Genomic DNA, 21,399 nt, shown 5'->3' on the forward strand with positions numbered 1-21,399 from the left:
GTATAAAAAGTAACACATAAAATGATAAAAAGACATTATCGTAGAGCAAAAATAATAGTGGTATCGTAAGATTAAAACAAAGCTCTCTTAGATTAATACCAAAACAAAAATATCTAAATAATTTACCTTTGATAATCAAGTTTATAGTAGTGAGTATAAAACCCTTGAATAATTAAACAATTGTAAGCAAAATATGTTTACTGAATCATTAAAAACTGATAGTCGCGATATTATATTTACTTAGTAAGATACTCCAAAACACCCGTCATGACATGAGGAAACAAACACTATTACAATTTGATTTATTATTATTCAGCTCTAAAGTGACAACAAAATAAGTATACACGGCTTGATAACTTGGTAGGCGTTATTTTGTATAAATGAAGTTGTTGCTTACTTAGCGAACAAGAAAATTGTCACAAATGAATTTGAAAGTTGGCAGGAGAGAAACAAATGGAATAATTAATATATGATATATAATATATATATCTAGAAGCTATGAAATTTTTGACATTTACAACTTTTTGTGTATAAACGGTCTCCACGTTTTGTGCAATTAACCCCCCAAAAGTGGTTGGTAGTTAGTTGGTTATATATGTACTCTTGCTGACAAGATTTCTTACAAGCATATGTACTTGTTTTATGGTTTAGTGTGTAACTAACATAATAGTGAATAGTCTAAAGACTTTTTGATATGTTTTTTTATTAAGTTTGGTAAAAGACTAAGTCTAATTTCGTCGTATTTAAATTGTTTGATATCATAATTAAAAGTTTTCGGTCTAGTCTTATAACCTCTGATATGTCTCTTATTGTATTTAAGACTCAACTGATTTAACTTACCCAATAACTATCAAGCAACCTTAAAACTAAAATAATCTAGGTTACTTTGATTTACATTTATTTACTTCTCGTATTGCTCTAATGATGTTTGCCAAAAGAAAAACTTCAAGGCATTATAAAAATAACCATATAGTACATCTAAAATAAAGAAGTTACTAAAATGTATTTAAATACATAAATAATAAAACCTCAAAAACTGATTTATTAGAAGATTAATAATACCGTATTGACATTTTTTTATAATCATATTTATGTATTAATTTTTTAAAAAATTTTGAAAATAAAAATAGTAATTACAGATCGATTTTACCCAAGGTTCTAAATGGCGTGAGGCGTGGCGTGGCGGCAAGGTCAAGCCTCAAGCTTAACAAGCCATGGCGAGTCATGACGTTTTTCAAGGCGTGATGTAAGGTGACGATTTTGTATTAATTTAAAATTATATTACCACATAAATATAAATTTATATTAAATATAACTACTTTTTAGAAGTGTTAGATGTAACAAAATTTTAACAAAAACCACAATACTTGTATCTCCGATTAGAAAAGACATAACAAAGAGCAAAAAATTGTGTCTCAAATGAAAAAACACGCGCCATAACGCGTCATGGCGCGCCATATCACGTCTTGCCACGCGCCACACCTAACAGCAACGTTATGAGGCTTTTCGTAACGGCGGAGCCACGCCTCATGCCATGACGCGCCTTGGTGCGCACCATGGCGCGCCTTTTAGAACACTGATTTTACCCACTCTAAAAAAAAGAAAAAAAAATGTATTATATTTATCGTTAACTAATCCGAATTCGTCATTTTATTGTCTCTATATCCAGTTAAGTATTTTATACTAGATTAGTTTGTATTCCAAAATTTAATAATTTGGTTCAAGAAAATATCTAAACAATCGGCAAGTAAGTAGAAAAGTTCGATAGTGAATATCGACGGTTAAATAATTAAATCAAATCAGAGTTGGAATAAATGCTGCATTTTTAATTAATTCAAACTAAATATTTTATTTGTATATAGTTTTTAATAATGAATTACAAAATATAATAATATTAATTACGAAAACAAACAAGATTATTATTATTATCTTTAACATGTGTTCATAAAGAAAAGAAAGATTCAACATATACGGATCGGGTCGGGAATCGGATCATCAAGTGACCCGTGTATGATCTGCCTGGCCACCCACCCACCCTCTCCATCACGCCCGACCCCCACCCCCACCATTGCCCTATAAAACCCTCACTCAGGTCTCTCCTCAAATACACATCAAATTCACGGACAAGTTTTCCTTGTGAATTCTTCTCTCTCCCCTTCCATCACTCCTACTTTTCCTCTACTGGATTTGAATCAGCAAATAAGCACACAAACAATCAATCACAGGTGCGTTAATCCCTATTCATCACATATTTCAATATATATAAATAAATTAATTCACTAACTGGCCATTCATAAATCACAACAAGTATATGCTTAATCGTACATCGATTCTTCCCCCTTTTGGCTAATTTGATTTCCATTTAGGGATCTAAAGTTTTAGGTTGTATCAATACATGTGCGCATATAAGTTTTGAGGTCGAGGATTCAGTTGAATTAATCAAACCTTTTCATCTCTGCATTTTTAATCGTAAGAGTCCAATTCACATTGTTCATTAATTTTGTAATTGAGTGTGGTAGGATCATATGGTTTTTGATATACGTACATGGTACGATGTATGACTGATATGAATGTGACAGTTGGATCTTGAGAATCGGATCTCTTTAGGAATACGGGTTATATGAGTTAGGCTGGGTACGGGTTTGACTTATCGAATCTGTTTAGGGCACATGTAGCTTATATAATATTTAGGTTATCATATTTTCATTGCTCTGATCAGTTATTTGGACAGATTAAACTTAGATTTTTTGTCATGACTTAATGTGACTGAATGTGGTGGTGTTTGTATTCTAGTTGCTCTCTTTATTGCTTTCACCGAGTAAATGTGTTGTGGTTTGTATTCTTATGTAATTATTTTCAGATTGTGACTCTCTTTTTAATGCATTGTTTCTAGGTGTAATAGGGTTGGTACATGTATAGCCATTCATTTATGAGGGTCTGCATCTTTGCGAATGTACTTTTCATATATAGCCGTTTATAGTATTCACATTCTATATGAATTTTGGTCTCTATAAGGGGCCTTTATGCCTAAGAGAGGATTGAAGATGTTCATTCGTGCTATTTAATTTCACTTTTTATAAAGTGTGAATCTTGTGTATTGATTACATTGTATCTAATGGATAGTTATTTCCTGAACTTATTTTCAGGTCCTACAGGTTTGAGGTAATACTGTCATTTTGCAATGGTATCGGGCATGTGATGTGCATCATTTTGCTCTAAAAGAACTGCAAATAAAGGTGGATCTTTCACACGATAGGGATAACTATATTTATGTATATGAGTAATGAGTTCTAAAGGAAAGCCATTATTTGATCTCAATGAACCTGCTGCAGAGGAGGATGAGGAGAGTGATGGTGTCTTCATCTTCCAGCCCCAAAGGGCAGTTCCATCAACTACACATACTTCCGACTTATTTACAAAATCCAATAGCCCTCGCAGATTAATAAACAACAATGCCTTTTCTCATGCATCCTCTGTTTCAGGCTTTCAGCCTTTTATTCGGTCAAAAGTTGAACAAACATCTGAAGTTGATGAAGACAAGAAAAGGGCAATTGATATTAGACCTGTTGTTGAAAAAGAAGAAGGTGAATGGTCTGATGCTGAGGGCTCTGCTGATGAGGTCCCTGAAAAACCAACTTCTGCCCTTGAAAATGATGATAAGTCACAAGTGAAACAAGAAGCTGTTCTAATGGATCAAAGGGATTCTGATGTGGCTTCTGTGAAGGATGAAAATATTCAAAACAACAACAATGCTTCTTTTGGAGTTGATGGTGATTCTATTGATAGGAAAAGTAGTGGTAGTAGGAATTCAGAGGGTGATATAGCTATGGATAGTCAAGAAGATTCTACAGTGGCTCCAAAACAAAAAGACATTAAAGGGGTTGAAGCAATTCATGCTTTAAAAATTGCGAATAATCCTGGAAAGCGTCCTAAAATTGATCATCAAAAGGAAGCAATGTTGGGGAAAAAACGTAGTAGACAGACAATGTTTCTTAATTTAGAAGATGTTAAGCAAGTAGGAACCATTAAAACCACAACTCCCAGAAGGCAGAACTTTCCGCCACCTGTCACGACTCGTATTGTGAAAGAATCACGTCTTCAACCTTCTACAAATGGAGATAAACAGATTCAGCCACCAGTGGCTGAAAGCAGTGGTTTCATGGAGTCTACTGATACCAAATCTGAATCTAATAATGGTGACATGAGTTCAGGAATTCTAGGGCGCCCAAAAAGGTCAGTTAGTAGTACGGATCTTGCTTTGAAGCAGACAAAGAATGCACAGGTCCCTGGTAGAAAGAGTGGTTTACTTAGTCAGAGTTCTATTGATCTAAAAACAGGAAGTAAAAAGCTTCCTTCCAAGAAGCCATTGACTATGACTACTCCCCAATATCAAGATACATCAGTGGAACGTCTTCTTCGTGAGGTGACTAATGACAAGTTCTGGCAGCATCCAGGTCTGAAATGCTCCACAAGTTTACTCTTCATACCATATTCTTTTCTTCTTTTAATTTTAATAATAAATACCATTATTGCCTTTCGTATCATGCTGGTGTCATGGATTACCTTATCCTAAAGGAGCAGAGTGAGCATTGAACTCTGAACATTACATTTAGAGTGAGGCTAGTAGTAAACTAAATCACCTCTAAGATATTATATATAACTTAAATTTAATAGAATAGAAATCTCACTCTGCATTCTGTAGGACTGGATAGGACTTGTTGAAAAATATGCATAATTTTTCTTCCTTCTTAAGGATAGAGATAATTATCCAAAAAATGTTCTAAGAATTAAAATATTATACTTTTAATACCTTCTTCCACTCCTGAAAGGACATGAGCTGGCTGAGAAGAGCGGTGGAATCTCTTTTTTCGTGGTATTTTGTTATATGAAATTTAAATGAATTAAAGGTAATTGTAAGGCATATGCTGAAGACCTTAATGTCAAAGTTGCTGCTTTTTAAAGGAGCTTTTTTCTGTAGTCCTTGTTTTTTATATTTGACCACTCTGAAGATTTTGTAGTAGCATAACAACGCAAGTAATGGAATGACAAAGGGGAAGACTTTATTCTGTGAAAAGTAAAAGAATATTGAAAACGAATAAATTATTTAGGGAGCTTTAGGCCTTACAATCACGCCTTTTTCTTTCTCCCATTCCGGATTCCTGTTTCGTTCTTCGTTGACAGAAAGAATTTAAAGATTCAGTGGTGGATCCTATGTAATAATGAAAAAAGTATCATGAGCACAAACTATCTTCTACTGAGCTCATTGTTTTGAGAGGTGCATTCTATATATAATGGAGAAAGAAGTTGTATATGGGACTGTGCTGTAGGTATACTTATATACAAAGAGTGTAGAAAGTTTGTGTTTTATCTGTTTTTTTAAAAGCCACATGTTAGGAAAGGATGAGTCAGCATCTTGATTAGCAACCACACAAAGCGGTCAATCTGTAAAACTCTTAGGAAGAAGATGATGTGATGTTGATATTAGAATTTGATTGGATAAATAATAAAAAGGAACACAAGTGCCCGCTGGCAAATCTTGATCCGATGCTTTCTAGTGCTAAGGCGATGATGCTTCTTTTTCCCCTGTTTAGTGCTGTATGGACAAATAATGTTTGAAGAAAGGATAATAAGCATTAGGAATATGGAAAGAAAAAAATAGATGAGGGGAACTTTGTAAAAAAGTTAGGGACTTAATGGGTACAGCCCCATTTCCCTGACTTTAATATAAAGTCGTTCTTTTTGCATAAAGTCAAAAAAAACACCTCATATATAGCTTACTGGGGACTAACTGTCCCCATTAAGTCCACCAAGTCAAAAAAGAAACAACACCTAACATTTTTCCCCGTTGTTTCACAGTACATGGTTTTTGGATGATTGATATTTCCATCCTCTTTGTAAATGTGGTAATGGATTCTTTTGCCTTGCAGGGGAGAATATTATGATGTGAACTGTCACAAGTAGATTCGTATTTTAGGGTGTAGCTTCATCTTCATGATGGAAGTTTTGTAGGCTAAATTACTACTATCATTTGTAGCATTCTTAATCTTCTTTTTTTTTTTTTTCTTTACAAGTTGTTGTTTAATATATGGATTTATATTTATTGTGTAATAAAACGACCACAAATTTTGGACATTCAGAGGAGGCAGAACTTCAGTGTGTTCCGGGAACCTTTGAATCAGTAGAAGAATACGTTAAAGTATTTGAGCCATTGCTTTTTGAAGAATGTCGGGCCCAGCTCTACAGTACTTGGGAGGAATCAACAGAAATGTCTTCCAGAGATTTGCATGCAATGGTCCGTATAAAAACTGTCGAGAGACGAGAAAGAGGTATTATTATTTATTACTTCTCATCTTCTTAATCTAATTTTCCTTTTCTTTAAATGTTATTTTATAGTAATCATTTTACTTAAATCCATTTGTGTTATCAGGCTGGTATGATGTGATACTTGTGCCTGCAAATGAATGCAGATGGAACTTCAAAGAGGGTGATGTGGCAGTTCTTTCCACCCCCAGACCAGGAACAGGTTTATCTCAACTTTTAATCAGTCAGTTAAAAAAGTGAATCTTTGTTTGCGTAAATTGACAAAAAATGATACATTATTTTCATCAAGCAGTGATATCCAAGAGAAACAACAATTCAAATATGGGGGAAGAGTCGGAGGTGAGTGGACGTGTGGCAGGCACTGTAAGGCGCCACATACCAATTGATACCCGTGATCCTACAGGGGCAATCCTTCACTTTTATGTCGGGGATTCATACGATTCTAACAGGTATCAATATAATTTTTGTTTATTTTTCTACTTTTTTTTTAGTGTATGCTAATCAAGAATTATGGTCTTGTTACTAATTACAGCAAGAGTGATGATGATCATATTTTAAAAAAGCTACATCCTAAAGGAATCTGGTATCTTACCATTCTCGGCTCACTTGCTACAACTCAAAGAGAATATATCGCTTTGCATGCATTTCGTAGACTCAATTCACAGGTGAGTTTTACAATTTTGGCATCAAATTCAATGCAAAAATAGTATTTCATTTTTAATTTTTTTAAAAATGTTTTTGTATAGATGCAAACTGCGATTCTTCAACCTAGCCCAGAGATGTTCCCGAAATACGAAGAACAGGCACCCGCAATGCCCGATTGTTTTACACCAAGCTTCTTCGATTATCTCCACCGCACCTTCAATGCCCCCCAGCTGTCAGCAATTCATTGGGCAGCAACACATACTGCAGCAGGTACAACAACCGGGTCCACAAAAAGACAAGAACCATGGCCTTTTACACTTGTTCAGGGCCCACCTGGAACCGGAAAGACTCATACAGTCTGGGGTATGCTCAATGTCATCCATCTAGTCCAATACCAACATTACTACACCGCATTGTTAAAAAAACTAGCTCCCGAAAGCTACAAACAAACAACTGAAAACCTCGTTTCCGATAACGCCCCTGCCGGCTCAATCGATGAAGTCCTCCAAAGCATGGACCAGAACCTCTTTCGGACACTTCACAAGCTCTGCCCGAAACCGAGAATGCTCGTGTGTGCCCCTTCAAACGCAGCAACCGATGAGCTTCTGACACGTGTCCTTGACCGCGGGTTTATAGACGGCGAGATGAAAGTATACCGCCCAGATGTTGCCCGGGTCGGGGTCGATTCCCAAACCCGGGCAGCCCAGGCAGTATCAGTCGAACGTAGAACCGAGCAACTTTTAGTAAAGAGCCGAGATGAAGTTTACGGGTGGATGCACCAGTTACGGGCCCGCGAAGCCCAATTGTCTACACAAATTGCAGCCCTTCAAAGAGATTTAAATGTCGCAGCTGTCACGGGTCGGTCCCAAGGATCCGTGGGTGTCGACCCGGATGTTCTCATGGCCCGTGACCAGAGCCGGGACTCATTGTTACAAAACCTGGCTGCGGTTGTTGAAAACCGGGACAAAGTTTTAGTGGAAATGTCCCGTCTTTTCATTCTAGAAGGCCGGTTTCGCAATGGTGCCAACTTTAATTTAGAAGAAGCCCGAGCTAGCCTCGAAGCAAGTTTCGCCAACGAGGCAGAGGTTGTTTTTACCACGGTCTCGAGTAGCGGACGGAAATTATTCTCACGGTTGACCCACGGGTTCGATATGGTGGTGATCGATGAAGCGGCTCAAGCTAGTGAAGTCGGGGTGCTTCCGCCTCTCGCTCTTGGTGCAGCCCGGTGCGTGTTAGTCGGGGACCCACAGCAACTTCCAGCAACTGTAATCAGCAAAGCTGCTGGTACATTGCTATACAGTAGGAGTCTTTTTGAAAGATTTCAACAAGCAGGCTGCCCGACTATGTTGCTTTCGGTTCAATACCGAATGCACCCTCAGATACGGGAGTTTCCTTCTAGATACTTCTATCAAGGACGTCTTACCGATAGTGAAAGTGTTACAAATTCGCCCGATGAACCCTACTATAAAGACCCGATTTTAAGGCCATATGTTTTTTACGATATTACCCATGGGCGGGAATCGCATCGGGGCGGGTCGGTCTCGTATCAGAATATACACGAAGCACAATTTTGTTTGAAGTTATATCAACATCTTCAGAAAAGTGTGAAGTCGTTGGGTATACCGAAAGTTTCGGTGGGTATAATAACGCCGTATAAGCTCCAATTAAAATGTATTCAACGTGAATTTGAGGAGGTTTTGAAATCGGAAGAAGGGAAGGATCTTTATATCAATACAGTCGATGCTTTTCAAGGACAAGAACGTGATGTCATCATTATGTCGTGTGTTCGTGCTTCCAATCATGGTGTGGGATTTGTTGCTGATATTCGACGGATGAATGTTGCTCTTACACGTGCTAAAAGGGCACTTTGGGTATTATTTATTTCCCGTGTTTTATTCTTTTTTTCCCCTTTTTTTTTTTTTATAATATTTACTAAGTTTTATGTGTTTTATAGGTGATGGGAAATGCAAGTACATTGGTTCAATCGGATGATTGGAGTGCACTTATAGCGGATGCAAAATCACGGGAATGTTACATGGACATGGAGTCTCTTCCTAAAGATTTCTTGGTGTCGAAGGGCCCACATCCACCTCCACCACAGGCACGGTTTTCTAACATGAGGGGTTTGAAGAGACCCGGGTTAAGACACCGATCATATAACGATCACATGGAGTCTTCAAGGTCAGGGACACCTTCAGAAGATGATGAGAAATCAAACTTATCATATCCTTCAAGAAACGGGAATTACCGGTCTTTCAAGCCACCATTTGAGAATTCTAATTCTCTTGATGATTTTGACCAGTCGGGTGATCGATCACGGGATGCCTGGCAACAGGGTATTCAAAAGAGACCAAATTCAACCACAGTTCCAGGAAAACGGGACCCATGATCCGAGTTTTTTAGATGGAGATTCACGGATTTTGAAGAAAAGCGGAGTTTGGGCCATATTTAGATTGATGGAGTTGCTAAATAACTTCTGAACAGAAAGGTGAAAGAAAGTGGTTCGAAATATTGATGAAGAAGGTGCATATGGACTATATGCAAAAATCGATGATTAATTTGTGAGGTGAGCAAAATCTCTTTTCATTCCATTTTTGACATGTAGTCCATGATGATATGATGATGATTAGTGTGACTACACCATGGATTGATGGATGCTCGAGTTGAGGGCTTGCATCCATGCTTTTGTTGTCGGTGCAGTCGGATTGGATTGGGTTGGGTTGATGAGAAGTAAGTTATGATGGTTGAAATGGGGATGAAAATGAGTTGATAGAAAATGAATAGAGAAAGATTTAGGGTTTGTTATTGATTCATATAATAGATAGATAGTATCTTGAAGAACAATGTCAAGATTTTGTATAGAAAGGAAACGAGGGGGTGGTGTTGATGATGATAAAAATTTAAAGGAAAGAAAGAAGTAAACTTTACTTTTAGGGGCATTGGTGGTCTTGTTACATGTTTTCACTTTAAAAAATATAATAGGCAATATTTAAATCATCTTTAAACACAAGTGTTTATTTTTTATGCTGTTTCAAAATTCAAACTCAACAGTGGGACTGGATTTCGGGGTTTATAAAATAAATAGAATATTTAAATGATCATGAAACTTCTGGAGTATTCCTCTAATTAATTGTAAATTATATAAAAAGTCAAGTCAATGGTACTTTTAAACCTAAATTAGTCGAATACTAGAGATTATTCAACCTTGAATTCAAAGAGCTTGAAGAGAGCATTGCATAAAAGTATGAATTGGTTGTCTTTTATTAAAACTGAAAATTTACATAAAAAGGCAACTTTATTTTATTCTGAATTATGAACTATGTTTAGAGGGTTTATTAACACCATAAAAAATCAAAGCGAAGTAAGAGTAGAAAATCATGAAAGGAATAACAAAATTTAGGTGGAAAGTATGTGATTAATAAATTTATTGTTTTGAGGTTACCTTATTATGGTTTTTCCTGTGTTTCCGATCTAAGGAAAGAATGGTTTATATTTAACCTTCAAGAATCAAAAGCTTCGCTTGTTTCCGTCAATATATAATTATAAATGCAACAAACATATTTTTAAAATTCATTATTCAATCATTAACTATTTGTTTCTTTGAGAGATGCAAAATGTTTAATTAAACAGATATAATAAGTCCTTGACCGACGATTTGATGCATAAACTACCTTTTAATATTTCAAGATAAGGAGTTACCTACCACTCATTCTCATCACTTCAATTTTTTTATAAGATTTGATTTTTGTGGGTTTATTGTTAATTTATTATAATTTTAAGTCGTTATAAGTGTTGGTAAATATTTAAAACGATAACTTATTTAATATTGTCTTATTAAAATAGTCTTATGAGATGAGTCTTCCTAATTTTGTTTATTTTCTCTAATTGTTTCCAATATATTTTTCTTCATTGTAATTGATGCTTTTGTGATATTAATAAAACCGTAGCCCTACTTGGATGTAAATATTTATGGTATTATAATCTACTTTCATGGGCATTGATTGAAGAAGTTTTCATCTCATTCAATGCTTTCACGCATTTTTGGGCATTGCTATTATTGATTGATTTTTTCAGGTTGGTTGATATATTATATATGGCTACTACCTATTAATTTTGTGCATTGTCGAATGTTGATTGATTTTGTGGTTGTCCTTTTCTTATGGTTTTAAAAAAGATGATTACCTTCTGTCAATTAGAATTTATTTAGATGGTAAAATTGTGCTTAATGAAGTTATGTTATGAAGTATTGTTCCATATTTGGGTAGTTCCAATAGTTTCTTGCCTCCATTCCTCACATTTTTTTCGGCCTCTTCTAAAAAATGTGTCTTAGACAAGACTTTCGGGTATATAATCTTCCTTATCGATCTTGGATTTAGGTGCATCCAACCACATGTCGCTTAATTCATCATCCTCATATCTCATGCACCCCCAGCCTCCATCATCCTCAGAGCTCATGCACCAAACCCTAGCCTCCCTCTTGGCATTTTGAGCTCATTGTTGCTTGTTGTATGCACATTGAAGGGCAAGTGTGCACTTTTGGAAGCAAGAAAACAAGAAGCTAGCTGGATTCTATATTCTGAGCATTCCTTGGACCATTATAAGTGTTCATAACTTATGTTTTGGTTCATTTGTGTGTTTAAATCTAAGGTTAATGGGTTTTGACCCATTTTGACTCCATGTTCTTGGAAATGATCAATCTCCAGAACTCCATCTTGTCTATAAGCAAGTCTATGACTTTCAAGATGCAGAAAAATGTTTGTGGTTGTGTTTTCAACCAACCATGCAATGGATATACAACTTTAGTAGACAACATCACGTCACGGTTATAGATCTTGAAGGATTTGGATATTAGAATGGATAAATTTGGAAACTTTATCCATTAAATCCATGGAAAGATTCATACTTGAGAACCTAAGCCTTCATCAGTAAGGATTAAGTGCTTAATGAATGAAATGTTCTACCATAGGAATTACGACGTGATCAAGGACTGGCAACGACGCGATAAATAAGGGATCCCCACAATTGTTTTGTTGTGACTCAACCATGACACGACCAAGGATTTGTCACGGTGCGGTTGTCGTTGACTATTGGTTGTTGGCCATTGACTTTTTGACAAGTTTGACTTTTTACCAACCTTGTTTAATTGAGTCTTAAATTACGATTGGAGGGGCAAAATGGTCTTTTCCACATAATAGTCTTTATGGACCTAGACTCGATAAGGAAGTGTAGTTGAGTATTTGTACCTTAATTGTTAAATTAGGGTTATTTATTGTGTAGTTTTGGGGAAGACTTGATATCACTAGCTTGAGTTGTGGGGGTTCATCTTGTCTTCTAATCAGGTGAGCTCTTATAAACTTACTTATTATATAGGCTATGTGTTATATGTATGCCACCTAGAGAAAAGCCTCTCAGAGAGGGAATCTAGTTGAATTAAAAGGATGTAAGACACAAAAATCCTCTCGGAGAAAAGTGGTCATGGATTAGACAACTGGAGAAAAGCCTCATGGAGGGAATCCAGTTGTTTCGGTCTGGATGGCCATGTACGGATGGTTGCATGGTGGATTACTAGGGAATAGCCCTTTAAGTGAGGGAAGTTCTAGTTGTATCATCTGGGGTAGAAGATTATGCTAACATATGTTATGTGTTCGGTTATACGTGATTACTATTTGATGTTTATGTGTATGATGAGAAATGCATATGATCTGTATAATGGGTGAGTGTTATGATTACTCACTAAGCTTTGGGTTTACAGTTGCTATTTTACATTTTAGCTGAAGGTCCGTTAGGTTCGAAGGGTATGGAGTTTGCTTGATTGGAATTTCTAGACATGTTAGGGGCATGACATGTATTTATGTTATCTTTTGTGTTTTCATTTACAAAACAAGAGTAGCTTCCGCATTTTTATGAAATTTGATGATCAGACTATGTTGTTATCTTATGGATGAAACCCTTTTTAGTATTATCAATACTCTGCTTTTGAAAAAAATATATATGGTTAACTTTTGAGATGTTACATTAAAGTCCAAAACCTAAGTCGTCCTGATATACGAGAAAATGTAAATCTAGGTATCCTATGCGTCGAAATTTTGCGGCGTCATAAATTATAATAATAATGTACTAGTCAACATTATATTACATCTATATCAAATCTAGATTTTACATTTTTAGTATTATACTTAGTTTTGACATTAGTTAAATATATTAAATTTGATAATATATAATATAATAATGATACAAAAGTACAAAGTTTATAAAAGATTATATGTATATAGGGTAGAGGACAGTTGTTTTGGAATCTTCTTATGTTTTCTAAAAGCTTGTTGTAAAATAAAATAAAATAAAAAGGTGGTTCAAAAATCAAAATATATTAGTAGGAGTTGCATGAGGACTTTTTTGCCGACTGACAAAGTAATATTAGATACCCTGCTTGTGGCAAGTCGAATTTGACCATGTCCAAGAAACCATCCGAACTTGAGCTTCGCTATCATCTCATTCACATCACAATCTGCCTGTTTTTCTTCTCCCCCATCGCCACATGGCTCCTTCTATTGATCCTCATCAATAAAAACAAGAACCCATCTTTTGATTTTTCTCAAATCCCTAATTAATACACTTTACTTATAATTTAATCACCCTTCTTATTTCTCATCTTGATGGTTACATCTTCATCTTCTTTGAGATCTCCGTATACTCTGCTCTTCAATCTCTCGTCACAACCCCAGAAGAAAGAGGTAATCTCCCATATTTTTTTTATATATTTTTCTAAAATTCTTTTTATTCTCATCCATGAACAACTCTTTTTAGTTTGCTGATTTCGTTTCGGTAAAACAATTTTTCCACCCCCTGTTTTTCTTATTGAAATTGCGTATTTTAGTGATCGCGATGTGTAAATATGATAATCTGTAATTGCATAGAATTTGTAGAATTAGGCTGTGTGTTCCTTGGACTGGATTTGATTTAATAAATATTACTAATTTCTTTTTATGTATCCATCTGGAATCTGAATTGTTCTTGATCCAACTATCTTATACTGGTGATTAGTTGCTTATATTTTTTGTGGGTAATTTGAATAGATAAAACAAAAATAGTGAATGCATGATTATTCTTGAATTGTGCCCACTTTCCCCTCTATTAATTTGAAGTGTTCTTCGCCTGATTGTGTCATTTGTGTGTTTAGTTGCTTATACTTGTGTGGTTATGGGGTTTGATGAAAAAGATGTTGACTTTTCAATCAATACACGATTGTTCTTGAATTGTTCAGACTCTTCCGTTTATGAATTTGAAGAGTTCTTGGATTGATTGTTTTCATGAGAATTTGATGAAAAATAGGTTGCTTTTTGGGTGACAGTGCATGAATGTTTATGTTGTAGTCGATGCATGCTTGCTCTTGATTATATTGTTACTCTTTTTCTCATTCTTTGAAGAGATAAATATATTGTTGATAACTTGATATAAAATAAAAAAAGAAAAAAAAAATCAGTTTGACTTTATATGTTCAAACCTATTGTTTTCAAATCAAACTTGTTATGGATTTTGTCACAAATTTGACAAAAAAATTTGTTGTAATTATCTCTTTATGAAGTTTATTTGATTGAATTTACTTTAATGGTAATAACTTTGATTATTTTAATTAATTTTAATTATTTATCCTTCAGATACAGGATTTCTTATACTATGAATCCACAGTTGAGGAAATCAAGCTCGAATGTTTCCGTATCTGCACAAGATCAACCAAAGTTGGTATGTTTTGAAATACTTCAAATGTGTCATTTCAAAATGAGTAAAATACAGAGAAAAACACTTGTATACTCACAATTTTATCAATTTAGCCACTTAAATATTCTATGTAGTGTCTAAACCATTATCGAAACCGGGTAACAAGAGATAAATAAGAATTTAGGTTTAAGCTTGATATAATGGTGAAAGTACATTTTTTTGAGAGAGGATATCAAAATATTTCTTAAATGGTCAGAAAAAGTATAACAGTTTAATTACTATAACAATTAGTGTAGTTAAAATTGATTAAACATAAAAACACAAGTGCTTTTCTATATTTTACTTTTTTAAATAGTTAAGTGAGGGTACAATGACTACGTTTTAAATTAGATTAATGAGGTGCGGAAGGGAATTGAGAAGCATAAGTCCATTGACAAGATCAAGCAGCGGCTTAAGGATGAGTATACTCGTTATTTATCTGATGAATCTATTTCGAGATATTTAAGGGCACGAAATTGGAACGTTAAAAAAGCAGAAAAAATGCTTGAAACATCCCTAATATGGAGAATGAATTACAGGCCCGAAGATATTCGATGGGTAAACTCTTCTTAACCAATCTTTACCATTACTTCAGTCTCATTTAGTTTCTTATACTATCGCCTCTTTTCATACAACTAGCTTGTTGTTTTCATGTCCTGGCCTTACCAAATGCTTATAGATAGCCTGTGTTGTCATGTCCTCGTCTTACCAAATACTATACAAATAACAATCAAATCAAGAAAAATCATATCATGTTATACCATACACATAAATAGTTTGTCATGTCATGTGGTAGTCTTACCAATCACTATACAGACATATCCTAGTCATGTCATATCATATCCTAGTCTTAATAAACACTATACAGACATCCAATCAGACATCCGATTGTGTCATGTCATATCCTAGTCTTACCAAACATGTACAAGTCCAGCTAATGTCATATCATATCTTGGTCTTACCAAATCTATACACATAGTTTATTGTGTAATATGTTAATAGATGCAACCTAGATGTTGCTCCTTATTCTTTTATTTTGTGTAATGTTGTTTATTTGATGTAGGATCATGTTGCGCCCGAGGCAGAAACGGGAAAAATTTATCGATCAAGTTTTATGGACAAGCTAGGGAGGACCATACTTGTTATGAGACCGAAATGCCAGGTTTCATCTCACATTTTCCATTTGGACATCATGAATGAATGAAATGTTCTTTTTTTTTGGTTTGACTTGTGTTTGTTTCAATACACACTCTTTTTTTTTTTTCATCTTTGACTGCAGAACTCCAAGTCAACGCGAGCACAAATAAAATATTTAGTATATTGCATGGAAAACGCGATACTTAATTTGCCACCGGAACAAGAACAAATGGTTTGGTTGATTGATTTTCATGGGTTTAGTATGTCGAATGTATCCATCAAGACCACAAAAGAAACTGCTCATATTTTGCAAGATCATTATCCCGAAAGGCTCGGCCTAGCAATTCTTTACAATCCACCCAGATTCTTTGAACCATTTTGGAGGGTATGTACATACAAACAAACGGTTTGACCTAAGGTCAAACATGTAGTTTTAGACTTCTAGTTTATATAGGAAAATGTTGAAACTTATTTCTCATATAAATTTTAAACATCATTTATATTTATCAGACAACACTTTATAGTTTGACTTGAGAATGATGGTGTTATTGCAGGTTGTGAAACCGTTTCTGGAGCCGAAAACTGCAAACAAAGTGAAGTTTGTATATTCGGATGATCCAAACACAAAGAACATCATGGAAAGCATGTTTTACATAGACAGACTGGAGTCTGCATTTGGCGGGAGAAACGAAGCAAAATTTGACCTTAAAATATATGCAGCAAGAATGAAAGAAGATGATGCAAAGAGAGTTGCTCTTTGTAATGGAGAATGCAGCTCCAGCACACCAAGGGGTCGGGGCTCCACTTTCTCTGAATTCACCGCCACAAATTCCGATTCTGATTCCGATGGCGGGAAACCAAAGTCGCCGGAGATTAATGAGGAGGCCATATTGGCGGAAGCTCAAAAGATTGAGGCGGCTGATGGTGGCGGAAGAGGTGCTCGGATTGAGGCTTAGTAATTTGCTCATTTTTCAGCTCGTTTTTTAATTTGAAACTTATGGTTTTTTTTTTTGGCTAACTTGACATCATTGAAGGTTGTTTATTTCATAAATTAATGTTCAGTTTCATCATGTGTTCTTGAATCAGAGTTTTTGATGTTAGTAAGCCTTTCTATTTTTGTTTCATTCATGTCACTAATCAAAATTTATGGATTTTCTTACTTGTGTGGCATGGACTTGGCATCCATGGTTTTGATGAAAAAGATGTCGACTTTTCAGTCAATGCATGTTGTTCTTAAATTGTGCAGACACTTTTGTTTATGAATTGGAAGAGCTTATGTATAACAAATGATTTTAACTTTTTAAGTGACCAAACTTACAATGTACTTTATTTTACCAATCGTAACTAACTGAAAAGGAAAACATCAACTGTTTTCAGGTTTGTTTCCAGTTATATATTTTTTTTAATATATATCAAGTTTAAATCTCACAGATGTCCAACTGTTAACAACTTCTTAGGGATCAAATTCTATAAATAAAGCCATCATCCAGTATTTAAATAATAACAGAAAAACATTTTATTTTCAATTAATAAAGCAATAGAGAATTTGCTTTTCTACTGCTTCACAAATGTTCATATATGGGATGCTCTAGCTAAATTTCATCGTTTATAAATAAGCAGGTGAGATTCTTCAACATTAATTATTAATGCAGCATCTCATCTAACTTCTGCCTGTATTTAGCCAAATTCTGCAACATACATACATACATAAATCATTAAATCCTAATTTATATATCCTCAATGGAATTAATAAATTAATATTAGAAAATATGGGCTGACCTTAGTATACGCATAGACACCAGCCTCAGTAGGAGCTGCTGGACTTCCTCTTCTGATGTATTTTTCCTCTTTCGCAATGTAAAGCATCGGTATCCCCGTTGATAGTTCCAAACTTATCACCTAACAAAAAATAATATTTTTCAGAATAATTCCAAACTAAGCTTGAGACAGGAGGGCATTTACGTCTTTTGCACACACACACACACCTCTTGAGAAGTGAGTTTGTCAAGATACATTATGATGGATCTCAAGGAATTCCCATGTGCAGCAATCATTACATTCTTTCCTGCTCGCAGTTGAGGTTCAATCTGAAACACATTTCAAATCTCAAAAAATCATTTAACACAAGACAAGAGAAAAAAGAAATATGAAATACTAAAATTGCAAGGCATTCTGACTTGTTGTGTAAAGTATGCAACGGCTCTTTCAGCACACATTTCCAAACTCTCCCCATTTGGTGGAGGAATATCATAACTTCGCCTCCATTCATGCACTTGTTCTTTTCCATATTTATCTGCTGTTTCCTGCTTATTTAAACCTTGTAGTTCCCCATACCTCCACAAAACAAAAAACAAAAATCAAGTCAACAAAAAGTCAACCCAACCGAAAATCCAGTATAAAAGATATTAACACCTACATTCTTTCATTTAGTTGCCAAGCTGTCACAACAGGTATACACTGCTTCTTTGTTTCTTCACTGAAAATTTGACTCCAAGCCTTGGCTTGTTCATTTTCATCATGCATCACAATTGGCACCTACATTATATTATACATACATACATACATACATACCAGTTTATAAATTTAGGGACAAATAGCAACATACTTTTAATCTATTTGTTTATCATAGCATCTGACTTAAATTTGTTTTAGAAATTGAGTACCTTTTTGCGACGATGTTGAGTCATAGCAAGCATAGCAGTCATTTGTGCACGAATCAAGGAAGATGTATAAATCATGTCAATTGGTATATTGCTTATTCTTTTTCCAGCTTCAATGGCTTCCTCAACACCCTTCTTTGTCAATGGCACATCAACACAACCTGTGAACAAGTTCTTCTCATTCCAAAGGGACTCACCATGCCTAATTAATATCAAAGCCGCTTCACCTGAAACATCAACTATATTTCAATTTTGACTTTTATCAAATGTCAAATGAAGCAAGATTTCGTACTTGGTTTCTTGGAAGTGTTGCCATTTAATGGATTGCACTCTGAAGTTTGATAAGAAGAAGATGATGATGATTGAATTGATCCACAACTTCTCTTTCTAGAGCCATAATGTTCTCTTTTCAATGGTCCAGTTCCGAATTTTAAACTTCTTGCCATCAACCTCATAGGAATACTTCCACATTCCTGGTGAAGGGCAGAATTACCAATATGCCCCCGAGGCTCAAGAGTACCAATAGCTTGATGGAACATAGTTGCAGCCATTCTAGAAACCAACAATTAAGTATTAGCCTCTACTATACATAACAATTAACCAAATCTCCCTGATTTTGACATATTTTCACTTAGGTTCCATATCATGAAAATAGACCTTCAACATTGAAAACAGATTATTTTATAACAAGATCAGAATCTTTGTTATTTGTCACATATTTCATACTGCTTATCTTAGCTATTGGCTTCTAAGAAAAGAGCTACAATTTGACTGTGGAAGTCAAAAATATAGTTTTCAAGTTCAAAACTTAAACGGGGTTTTGATCTTTCTATTGATATTTTTTTTTCTAATTATATTAAACCTAATAACCACCGCTACCAATACAGTAACGGTGACCTTAAATCTGCAACAAAATCCATACCAATTTCGCATCTGGAAAATTGTTAGGTTTGACACAAAAGTCAAAACTAGCTTGAGGGAGAAATTGAAACGAAAACACAAGCAGATCTGGTTTTAAGTTAACACAAAAAACATAATAATAAATCGACGAGTTACTAACAACCAACGGAGATTAAGATACACGTACTTTACACGAATTAATGTATGCTACACACAACTTCAAATGTAAATAATAGCAAATGAGTATCACCAAAGGTGGACTCTAGGGCACACAACTATAAGAAACGTATCAAGATTAAAACAGCTTTGAGAAATATATTGAAACTTTACCTAATAAATGATCAAAGAAATCAAATAATTTCGTGCAAAATTACAAAGAGAATTAGAAAAAGAGATCTTACATTACTTATAAAGCAAAAGAAAGTGAATGATTTGGGATTTGGCGATATAATCGATGCAGAGACAACGCTGGTTGCAGGGAGAAGTAAAAAGTTGACGGAGAAGAAGACGATCAACAAAAAGCGAGAGACTTGTGGTTGTTTTAGAAAGAGTTTCTTATGGCGTTTGGTTTTGAGAAACGTTAGAAAGGGTTCTAAATTCGTGTCTGGAAAAAGGGGGAGAAGAAAATGAGAGGAAAATCTGGCACCCCTTTTTATAATTCTATGTCAACTTGTATTGGTGAAGAACGTAAGTTGGTAGGTAGGTGTTTAGGCAGGTGCTATATCACACGAGGTAGGCGTTAGATACAATGAGAACCTTCAAAGGGTTTATTCACCAAGATACCAAAATGAGATGTCTTTTATTATAAAATAAAATTATTTTTTATTAAAGTATATAATAAAATGGGAAAACCACTCTAAAATCCAATGTTTTAAAAATCGATTTTTTAGTTAAATCGGTACAGTGACTGGTTCCCGGTTCAACCATCGGGTCAACCAGTTTCTATAGTTTTCATGTTTTTTTTCTATTTTCCTACACATACATATATAAACCATGAATTTTATATTTACAAACTCAAACATTAAAAATACACATAAAAATAAGTTGTAGATGAATCCAAATACATTAAAATAACACATAACCATAAGTTTTAGTGTTTTACATCAATCCATATACGTCAAAAAGAAAATAAAGTATAATACCATAACGAAATATAGTTTTAAATGAATACAAACACATCAAAAAACTTTATAACATTTACCATATGTTTTTATTTGGAGAAAACTAAATAGATATGAAAAAATAATCACCAAAGTTTATTATGTAAATTGTTCTTTTTCATGTGTTTTTATTCGGTTTAACTGGTTTTTCCTAAATACCGGCCGGTTCAATCCGGTTAAGAAATCAATGTAAAACCGGTGATAGTTGAACCGCTTCCTCCCCCGATCCAACCGATTCAACGGCCGGTTCAAACCGGTTTTTAAAACATTGCTAAAACCCTATGCATTTTACCTCAATGCCTAAATAAATCATTATATTTATTTTATGTCCATTTTAACCATTATTAATATTAAAACCGTCAAACCTCTCTAATTTGTCTGTTTGTGTATTTATTTATGTCGATATATTATGAGCGAGTTGAGAGCGGTCCAGCTTTGTGCTGATGACCAAGACACTTAGGGTTGTCCAGCTTTATGATGAAGGTCAAAGGAGCGAACCAGCTTTATGCTGAAGGCCAAAGGGACATACCAACTTCGTGTTGAAGGTCATTACTTGTATGCATTGTATGTATACTGTTGTGTATAGTATTTTGGAAAAACTCACAAATATTTGGCTTAAAGTTGTGGATTTAAATGTTTTAGGTATTTCTGAGGATCGCGGAAAAGTGAAGGTGTGACTGTAGACACTTATCAACAACTTTCTTGTTTTGTGATTCCGCATTTATTTATCAGACTCTGAGATTGATTTACCTTTTGGAACATATGGTTTTATTGGTTTTGGGTTTATGAAAGTGGTGTTTTATCTTAATTAAAAATTAAAA

General features: G+C 34.7%; 3 protein-coding genes across 4 annotated transcripts; 2 read left to right on the forward strand and 1 right to left on the reverse strand.

Annotated features, from left to right (window-relative positions):
- The first annotated feature begins 2,087 nt into the window (after positions 1 to 2,087).
- Positions 2,088 to 9,963, forward strand: LOC145088277 (putative helicase MAGATAMA 3). Its single transcript, XM_079026572.1, has 8 exons — positions 2,088 to 2,225; positions 3,147 to 4,454; positions 6,138 to 6,326; positions 6,428 to 6,523; positions 6,614 to 6,770; positions 6,854 to 6,986; positions 7,068 to 8,837; positions 8,921 to 9,963. The coding sequence occupies exons 2-8, from the start codon at positions 3,284 to 3,286 to the stop codon at positions 9,353 to 9,355; spliced, it is 3,951 nt and encodes a 1,316-aa protein (XP_078882698.1). The 5' UTR covers positions 2,088 to 2,225; positions 3,147 to 3,283; the 3' UTR covers positions 9,356 to 9,963.
- Positions 9,964 to 13,369: 3,406 nt separating this feature from the next.
- Positions 13,370 to 16,982, forward strand: LOC145088467 (uncharacterized). Its single transcript, XM_079026859.1, has 6 exons — positions 13,370 to 13,697; positions 14,622 to 14,706; positions 15,073 to 15,279; positions 15,785 to 15,883; positions 16,001 to 16,243; positions 16,413 to 16,982. The coding sequence occupies exons 2-6, from the start codon at positions 14,641 to 14,643 to the stop codon at positions 16,812 to 16,814; spliced, it is 1,017 nt and encodes a 338-aa protein (XP_078882985.1). The 5' UTR covers positions 13,370 to 13,697; positions 14,622 to 14,640; the 3' UTR covers positions 16,815 to 16,982.
- A 308-nt stretch (positions 16,983 to 17,290) lies between these two features.
- Positions 17,291 to 20,121, reverse strand: LOC145088354 (2,3-bisphosphoglycerate-dependent phosphoglycerate mutase 1-like). Of its 2 annotated transcripts, none has more exons than XM_079026694.1 (8): positions 19,820 to 20,121; positions 18,811 to 19,070; positions 18,522 to 18,757; positions 18,275 to 18,393; positions 18,036 to 18,192; positions 17,844 to 17,945; positions 17,638 to 17,757; positions 17,291 to 17,546 (listed from the first exon to the last, which is right to left on the reverse strand). In XM_079026694.1, the coding sequence occupies exons 2-8, from the start codon at positions 19,067 to 19,069 to the stop codon at positions 17,502 to 17,504; spliced, it is 1,038 nt and encodes a 345-aa protein (XP_078882820.1). In that variant the 5' UTR covers position 19,070; positions 19,820 to 20,121; the 3' UTR covers positions 17,291 to 17,501. The 2 variants fall into 2 exon arrangements, with proteins under 2 accessions (XP_078882820.1, XP_078882896.1); XM_079026770.1 differs by having other exon boundaries at positions 18,522 to 18,745; positions 19,820 to 20,118.
- Positions 20,122 to 21,399: the final 1,278 nt, after the last annotated feature.

Source organism: Lactuca serriola, chromosome 1 (genome assembly GCF_051521515.1).
Source record: "Lactuca serriola cultivar US96UC23 chromosome 1, Lser_US96UC23_V15, whole genome shotgun sequence".
Lineage (NCBI taxonomy): Eukaryota > Viridiplantae > Streptophyta > Magnoliopsida > Asterales > Asteraceae > Lactuca > Lactuca serriola.